The sequence below is a fragment of the Rhagoletis zephyria genome, unplaced genomic scaffold, assembly GCF_001687245.7.
Source record: "Rhagoletis zephyria isolate East Lansing unplaced genomic scaffold, Rhagoletis_zephyria_1.1 Rzeph_scaffold_01902, whole genome shotgun sequence".
NCBI lineage: Eukaryota > Metazoa > Arthropoda > Insecta > Diptera > Tephritidae > Rhagoletis > Rhagoletis zephyria.
In genome coordinates this window covers 37,741-47,283 of record NW_016158986.1, presented here as the reverse complement: position 1 = coordinate 47,283, position 9,543 = coordinate 37,741, and the positions used below count along the sequence as shown (strand labels likewise).

The 9,543-nt window shown below is 35.7% G+C and overlaps 1 protein-coding gene across 1 annotated transcript in view; it reads right to left on the bottom strand.

Moving 5' to 3' along the window:
• Nucleotides 1–2,603: 2,603 nt before the first annotated feature.
• trol (terribly reduced optic lobes) overlaps nucleotides 2,604–9,543 on the bottom strand; it is a gene marked incomplete at its 5' end in the record, with an annotated part of 44,391 nt that continues 37,451 nt past the window's right edge. Inside the window, 5 exons of the mRNA XM_017619584.1 lie at nucleotides 2,604–3,107; nucleotides 8,017–8,164; nucleotides 8,237–8,653; nucleotides 8,725–9,025; nucleotides 9,088–9,505. Coding sequence (XP_017475073.1) covers nucleotides 3,065–3,107; nucleotides 8,017–8,164; nucleotides 8,237–8,653; nucleotides 8,725–9,025; nucleotides 9,088–9,505 — 1,327 coding nt within the window. The remainder of the gene's footprint in view (nucleotides 3,108–8,016; nucleotides 8,165–8,236; nucleotides 8,654–8,724; nucleotides 9,026–9,087; nucleotides 9,506–9,543) is intronic.

Here is a 9,543-nt window from a genome sequence, read left to right as displayed (position 1 = left end):
TTCTATGTTCCGAATGAAAACTGAATTTTTTATGAATTGGACTTGATTCTTTGGCCTTTTGTGTATTGAAAACCAGGTGTAAATCTTTCAAAACCCTTATCGTTTTCAAATAAAAAATTTCCAAATGTGGTCTGGAGGAGCATATTCACAACGATAATTTCGATGCTTTTTATCGCCCCATAACTTTCGTTTTGGCCTCTAATGACGTCAAATTTCCTGCGCTTCCCGGAAATATACCGTTTTTGTTGCAAAAATCATAAATGTCAGTTTTATTTAGAAAAAACGCGAAAAATCGAGATTTTCTTTTTCAAAAAGCGTTCGCCATTCAAAAACCTTTAGAGCGATTTTCGTAAAAGCTCCTTCAATCGATGCGCCGAAACTTGTAGATTCGAATAGATCCAAAAACTTTTCTAAAAGGACCACCTAAACGCAGTAAAATCTGCATTTCCGGTGCGCAAAGTGAATTACCGGAAGTAACGGTGCTTTTGAAAAGTCTTCATGACCTGCGGATTATATGAAAAAATGTCACGTTTTCGACTCGACTTTTTCCTATGTTCCGAATAAAAACTGAATTTTTTATGAATTGGGATTGATTCTCTGGCCTTTTGCGTATTGAAACCCAGGTTTAAATCTTTCAAAACCCTTAGAGGTTTCAGACAAAAAATGTCTAAAAGTGGTCTGGAGGAGCATGTTCACAACGATAATTTCGATACTTTTTATCGCCCGATAACTTTCGTTGTGGCCTCGAATGACGTCAAATTCCTTGAGCTTTCCGGAAATATACTGTTTTTGTTAGAAAAATTATAAATGTCAATTTTATTTAGAAAAATTGGACTTGGTTCTCTGGACTTTGAGGTATTCAAAACCAGTTTTAAAACTTTCAAAACGCTTACAGGTTTCAAAAACCTTACGAAATATGGTGTAGAGGAGCATATTCACAAGCATTTAGATTCGGCGCATCGACTAAGACAGCATTTTTTATAATCGCTCTAAGCTTTTTGAATGGCGAACGCTTTTTGAAAAAGAAAATCTCGATTTTTCACGTTTTTTCTAAATAGAACTGGCATTTATAATTTTTGCAACATAAACGGTATATTTCCGGAAAGCGCAGGAAATTTGACGTCATTGGAGGCCAAAACGAAAGTTATCGGGCGATAAAAAGCATCGAAATTATCGTTGTGAATATGCTCCTCCAGACCACTTTTGGAAATTTTTTATTTGAAAACGATAAGGGTTTTGAAAGATTTACACCTGGTTTTCAATACACAAAAGGCCAAAGAATCAAGTGCAATTCATAAAAAATTCTGTTTTCATTCGGAACATAGAAAAAAGTCGAGTTGAAAATGTGACATTTTTCCATATAATCCGCAGCTCATGAAGACTTTTCCAAAGCACCGTTACTTCCGGTCATTCACTTTGCGCACCGGAAATGCGGATTTTACTGCGTTTAGGTGGTCCGTTTAGAAAAGTTTTTGGATCTATTCGAATCTACAAGCTTCGGCGCATCGATTGAGAGAGCTTTTTCGAAAATCGCTCTAAAGCTTTTTGAATGGCGAACGCTTTTTGAAAAAGAAAATCTCGATTTTTCACGTTTTTTCTAAATAAAACTGGAATTTATAATTTCTGCAACAAAAACGGTATATTTCCGGAAAGCGCAGGAAATTTGACGTCATTAGAGGCCAAAACGTAAGTTATGGGGCGATAAAAAGCATCGAAATTATCGTTGTGATTATGCTCCTCCAGACCACTTTTGGAAATTTTTTATTTGAAAACGATAAGGGTTTTGAAAGATTTACACCTGGTTTTCAATACGCAAAAGGCCAAAGAATCAAGTCCAATTCATAAAAAATTCAGTTTTCGTTCGGAACATAGAAAAAAGTCGAGTTGAAAATGTGACATTTTTTCATATAATCCGCTGTAAAGTCTGCATTTCTGGTGCGCAAACTGTTTTATTGGTAGTGGATTTGCGTATGAGAAAATTGCAGAGCTCAAATTCTAATCATCGTTTCTGTCTTTTCCGCAAATAAAACAATTTTTATTTTTGCACATTGCTTTGCAATTGTTTTTTCGTTTATTTTTTAGTCGCTGTTCATCATTTCATTATTATTTATATATTTAAATATTAATTATTTATTTATTTACTTATTAACGCTTTATACAATAACTTGTCATACATAACGGTAATTTTATGAGTTTTTGTTTTGTGTTTTTTTTTACGTTTTCTTTTACATACAAATATAAGTAGAAAAAATAATTATTACATAGAAATTTGTTTAGTATTATTTAATATTAGACTGGCGCGCATTTTTCAATAACTACGACTTTTTAACTAAAATTCCCTATGGAATAATTATAAAAAATAATTTGAGCATTGAATTTGTAAATAAAACCTTCATAGAGTGATGAATGATTTTAAAATTTTGACTTTCTAAGTTCTTTCGAAACTGTACTCAATCAACTGTGAAACTTTTTTTGTGAAAGTATTAAAATCAAATGGCTATTTTTGTTTTGTTTATGTTTTCTTTTTCGTATGCGTAAATGATATGCATTTACATCTAACTTTGCTCGCATTAGTTTTGTTTATTATTATTATTATTTTTATATTTTTTTTGTGTTTTTAACTTTAAGTTAATTAAAACTAAAAAATAAATTCCCGCTTGTACGTCACAGAATTTTGCACAAACAAAATCAACGCAGTGGAAAAAAATGAGTTGCGGCGTTGGGCAGTTTTTGAAAGTTGTTGATTTTTTGGTATTTGGAATCAGTTTCTTTTCGAAAAGGTTAAGCTTACAAATTAAGAAATTATTGCAAAATACATATATGACACAAGTTTCATTAAAATTAACTTTGTTGTATTGTTGTTACTTAGTGCGCTTAAGTTAAAATTTAAACTACACCTTTGTTGTTGTTGTTGTTGCTTGCCATCGACTTCACTCAATTGGTCACGTTTGTGTGTGTGTGTGTTTGTGTGTGTTTGTGTATGGTTTCGTGTTGTAACTTAAGAACAAATCATATTTATAAAAAAAAATTATTTATATAAGAATATTTTATTTAAAAGCTAAGTTCAAACGACTGGTGGTTCGGTGCCAAGAGATTCGTCTTCGACTCTGTGGAAGTGGGAACATTAAAATGAAAAGTTAAAAAACGAGAACAAAAATTTGTAAAAATTAAAAAGTTTAAAATTTAAAAATAGAATATAACAAGTAAATAAGTAAGTCTAAGTTCGGGCGCAGCCGAGCATTAAATACCGGCGCACGTGTTAAATGACGCTTTTTCACCTTTCTGAAAACTACCGTTAAATGTGGTGGTTTTTCCTTATTTCAAACATTTACAGTCCCCAGGATTTAGTCAGAAATAATGCGTAGTCATTCCCGTACACATATTGATAATATTTTCGGCACTATCTTCCGGCAGTGATGCCAGAATTTTTTTTTTTATTTCCCTACTTCGTTCTTTAAAATTCCCCAAATTTTCCCTACTTATTTTTCAATTAAAAACACTTTACATAAATTAGAAAATAACATGTACATAAGAACATGTACATACATGAGATGTAAAATAAATAAATAAATAAATAATGCACATGTTATTCCATACAATTAAAATAATTTCATGGAAATGTGTATACATTTGTTTCTACATTTAGTTACATTTTAGTACAGTTCAAAAGATTTAATTTTTTCGAAGTGAGATGGTGTACACTTAAAAGAATTGCAATCAACATTTTCACTTTGTAAATACGTGCGTTTTATACAAATTGACATGACCCAACTTATTTCGCCTTTTCAAGCGCACATCAGCCAAAATTGGAAACACCCTTTCTGTATCCGTATTGGCACTATGCAATTAAAAATTTTTTTGTAAATTTACATTTTGTCAAAAATGCTCTACATTTAGCTTCATATAATAAATCTGGCCCCTTTTCTCTATGCACAAAATTTCTAACCGAAAGTCCCTGCATGTAGCGAATTTTCTTTACTCCTGCCATCACTGCCGTCCGGACGATTTCTGAATAAATCCTGGAGTACGGGAACGGATAAGATATTATTCTCAGTTGGACCGATGGTAATTTCATTTCTTCCAAAAAATATTCTTATTTTATTTAGCTGATTTTCAGCGCAACCATTTCCTTGACAAAGCTTCAAAGTACAAAGGATGGGCCTTTTTTGTCTTAAAAAACGAATACAGAATTTTCTAACCGGTTTGCCTTTAATGAAATAATTTAGCCGGTTACCGAGATAAGCTTGGCTATTTTCCAAAAATTTATAATACATATTATTTATTTTCATAAAGATATTGTAAATATAAATTTTATGTATTTCTGCAAACTACCGTTACATGGGAGGTAGGTGTGGTTATTGCCCGATTTTTCCCATTTTCAATAACATCCGTGCTTAGCGCAGAGGAAGTACGCGTACCAAGTTTCGGTCTTACTCGAGTTAACGTGTTCGGAGACGGACGGACGAGTGCGCTCGGGTATAAAAATAAATATTTTTGATAAAATTAAATTAACTCTACGAGCAACCAAAAACATTCTAACTGCGAACTGAGAGTTCGTCACTGTGGTCACTCAAAAAGCTTCACACTCATTAAAAAAAAAACAAAAATATTCAGTACTATTTTGTTTCCCTTGCTTCTCTCTTTTGCTAGCATACATTTCTCACACTAACAACGGGCTATTAACCTCATNGCGAACTGAGAGTTCGTCACTGTGGTCACTCAAAAAGCTTCACACTCATTTAAAAAAAAAAAAAAAATCGGTATTAGTTTATAAGAAAATTCTCACTAACAACGCGCTATTAACCTCATCTTTTCGCAAAATTTACAAATTACTTATTGATCTCGTTCACAGCACATAATCAGAATAGTATTTAAACATTTTAAATTGTTTATAATATTTATAATATTTTTGCTATTTAATGCTGAATATTTGACTATAATAATTTGCTTACGTTCCAATATAGATTATTTGTGTTTATATACATTTGTATATAAGTATTCTGTTGTAAGTATTTAGCAGCTTTAATGCAGTTATTTGTGGATAATATTTTCTATAGTTTCATGTTTTATTTTCGACTGGCTGGAGAAACTTAGAAAATGCATTGCTTAGCTTGAAACCAGTCGATCTGAGGCGGTTTAAATAACATTTTTTGTTTATGCCCAGAAGAAAAATTACAGCTTTAGTAGAACTTCGACAAAAGCCCTTCTGAAAGCACGCCCATGGGCAGCGAAAGCAGAACACTTTCGAACGGCTTTTAGCTCCTGAATTTGTTTACTGGGTATCTTTAACTTTTTTGCATTTTATTCTAATTTAATTTTGCGACTATTTTCAATTGACTTACTTTCATAACTTAAATACATACATACATATATACAACTTTATAGGCTGCTTATAAGTTCTTAATAATTATTTATAACCAGAAAATATAAATTAAATATAAAATTGACTAACATCTTGTGCGCATTTGGATTCAATCAATAATGTTAAACTTAGTGCTCTTTCAATGTTTTTTGTTTTTTTATTTTCATTAACTCCAGGTTTGGATAAGCTCATTGCCTTTCTTCATAAATTTCGAGTGCCGCCGGTGTATATTCTTCATGCGCTTAATGAAATGAATACTTATTACTTCCTCATACTATTTAAGCGATTACTTCAAGCATTCAAAAATATTGAGCAACGGCTCAGACCTATAAAAGCTGGCTTCAACGTAACGCAGAAGTAATTCTTTTTAAAATAAGATTTCTACGAATTCACCTTCTCAGCCGGTGCAGAGTATTTCAGGCGGAATGGTTGACCGCTAATGAAAATCAGTGGGCAAAGAGATTTATGAAGCAGACGTGGCAATGCAATATATTTCGAAAAGGGTTTTCAAATTGAGAAAATAATTCCTGTTGGCACAGCGAATGAATTTTCGGAAGCGTTACCGATTGTTTGTTACTTCTCTTTTTTAACTTAATTTTAAATTTTGAGATTAATTTATTTTTAATAACTGAACAATTTAAGTCCGAAAAATAATTCATTACAAATATTAAAATATATAATTCAAAACTAGCAAATACCCATCGTGCTTTACTGCGCCTTAAAAGTATTTTTGTGGTGTTTTATTTTACTGCAGTAAACTTTCCCAAACCTTGTCAGTTTGGTACCCTTATTGCAATGTTCAATTTATCTCTTCAATCAAATTAAATTAAAATTTCAAACAGGTGGCAATCCTTCACAAACATATTTTCACCTTTAAACCTTCTAAACCCCCTTTCTTTTGACACCCACATTGCAATGTTTTCTTTATCTTTTCAATTTACTTGAACAGCTATTTTCAAATAGGTAGCAACTCTCCAATTTTTTCCCTTCCATATTTTAAGTTAGACCTCTAGTAATACATCGGTAATAACTGCGTTCGATTCCCTGCATTCGTTTTCGAGTGATGAGCGTACAAACATACAGACAGACAGACAAAAATTTAAAAATCTTTGATTTGGCTTCTATTGCTCTAATAAATTGCATTGAAAAGTTGGAAATATTGCTCTTAAATGTGCTAATTATCATTTCTGGAAATCTGTATTGCCTTTAAAACAACTATAAACAGGTAGCGATATTTCTGCGAATTACAAGTCCTTTAAACTGATCAGACAGAGCAATTTTACCTAACAAATTTTCCGGTTCAGTGAGTGGTGGGAGACTTAGCACCAATTCGGAATAAGTACAAAATTAACTCATCAGCACGTTTAGACCTATTGCTAGCATTTAAGATGAATTTTGTGCTCTGGTGTGTTCAGAGACTTATCATAAATATAATGGAAAATATTTTTGTAAAACATTTTAACTTGCAATATCCCTGTTATGTTATGTGTATTTTTTGTTTATAGAATTTTGCAAATTTTAAAATCCGCTTTTAATTAAAAATAATTTTAATATAGTTTGAATTTTTAAGCAGCAACATTTTTTGCTTATCCTATTTGCATTGCTTTTTACGGCAATTCTCAAATTTTGTTCATAGAAACCTTTAGCACATTTTTCTAATAAATACATCTAAGTATGTACATACAATAATTATGTTGTATTTACTTTTTAAGTAAGAATTAATAGTATGAATTTTATTCTTTAATATACCTATACATTAGCTAGCTATCATATCCAACAACAAAAGCCAACGGCGTGAATATTCTCAACGTGCGATGTATGCTTTTTGTTCTTATAACTATTATTTTTTCGCTAACTGCTAAGCGCATGAATATTTGTGTGAGTACGTTAGTTATATACAAGCATAATGTTGAATGGATGTATGTGTGTAGTTGTCGAGCTTTCGGAGTATCGCTTATTCTAACCTCACGCCCATACTCGCTTTTTAGGCACAAATTCTAACCCTTAAAAATAACTACTTTTAATTATAATTTCAACTCTTCAGACTTATTCGAAAAATTTAATAGACCAAATGTTATGTTAAAAATTACTTTGGGTCAAAAGAAAACGCTTATATTTCAACAAGAATACATTGATAACGATTATTTCCTTCTACCATTTGCTATGTGCCTCCGTTTTTCTTCCAAAGTTTCGCTTCGGCACAGGCACCCCAAGCATGCTTGTGAGATAGCCATTAGAGCCATTGTCAGCGCCAAGATCCAGTCGCCACAGCGCAGAGAGCAAACCCGCCAACTCCATCCCCACACCAATTGCACGCTGCTCGCCCTCGAGTAGGCGTTCGGTGCACTGTTGCCGTAGTATGGATGGTGGGTGGGACGCGGATAGAGTATATGCACCGGTGGCGGTTGGTCGATCTCGTCGAAGAGCGACGGATCGAAACGAGAGTCCATGAAATCTATGTCGTGATAAACTAAGCTAGACGGATACCAACTGCTGCAGTTCCAGGCGTATCGGAGCAGCATGTGTTGGGGGAATACAAATCACTTATCTTAAAACATATCTGCACTTGCGAGACTTACGATTTTAATAAGCTTACAGCCAAACACTTAACCACTAACTAATAATTAGTCCTATACTTTTTGGGGTCTACTTACTGCGGACACGTGTCGACATTCTCGCCGCTAATAGCCGCTGTGCCCAGTTGTATTAAGCCATGCGCATCACCTTCCACGACGCGCACGCAGCCGTTGAAGTTCTTGGTGTAGCGGCCGCCCGTGAATTTGGCAACGTCTGGCGCACCTCCTAAAAAATACAAATGAAACAAACCGGTCGTTCAGTACGCGGTAATTTAATGCTTCGCACCCGGAAACTTACCAACGAACACATGTCCCGGCAGGCTCATCTTGTCCTTGCCGGTCGGACGTGTTTCTCCCGCGTCCAGCAGATGGTCCAACTCCAGTATGGCAGTGTTGTCCGTACGTTTGATCAGTACGATGTGGCGACGGCCATCATCGATGCGTTTGTCCGGATTGCGTATGACGGTCTCCTCGCCGTTGAGACGGAAAGAGAATTCCACAGTGCCATCGACAATGGCGAGCGCCATAAAGTCCTGGCCGGTGTATTCCTCGTCCTTCTTTTGGCCCCACCAAAGAAGCAAGCCATTTGGATCGGTTGTGGAGAAGACCATTGCCGCGAATGAGTATTTTTGCTCGATCTCGGTGTTGAATTGATTGCGATCCACCTCCAAGTAGCCGTTTCCATGGAAATTGGCATCGTATTCGATGGTTATGTCTACAAGTAAGAGCGGTACAGCGGGCAGTGGTTAGTTTAAAGGCGCAATTTTTGTCTACTCGTGTACTTACGATCTTCGCAATGTTTGCCGGTGTAGCCAACAGGGCACGCGCATACGGCTTCGGCATCGTGCACATGACAAGTGCCGCCATTCTCGCATGGATCGCTTGCGCATGCGTCTACTCTTTGCTCGTCGTTCTCGCTATGCGCTTCGATTGGTTGGCCTGTGGCTTTCTGAATATTCGTTGCTTCGTGTTCGTAGTTGTCGAACGCTTCGTTTTGATGGACCTCATTGATTTCGCCACAGTTTTGTATGTTCGCGGCGTCATGGATGTCGGCAATAAGATTAATCTGGCGTTGGCCCTCGAACAACTGCGGAGAATGTACGATATTAAAAAAGAACAAACCGAATATTAAAACTAATTCCAACTTACGCCCGAGATGCAGCCGTCGAAGCCTTGTGTGACATTTACGTCCCGATTGAGTTTTATATTTTCGTGGTCGTAGCCGCCAAGGTATAGCGGTGTCTTAATGTACAACATGCGCGCCAACTTTGTCGCCTTTGCGCGTTGCTCCGGCTCATTGCCGACACGAAGAATGCCTTCGCCAAAGCGGCGTGACACCTCGATTTCGGTCCACTTGTTTATTGGCAGTGGATTCTGCGAGCGCACCAACACAGGGTTCAGCCGCGCGCCAGTATTGATTACCAGTTCTACGTGCTTGTCGTGCAGCAGCACGGCGATGAAGTCGCCGCTGGGCAATTTCGATTCTGCAGCGTAGAGGAGTACAGCGTCCTGCAGCGAGTTCGGGCGTACCTTGAATTTCACATTAAGTTTTGAGGCGCGTGGTGTGCTAAGGAAGTGGAATGAAATCAAGGTAAAAGAGTATAT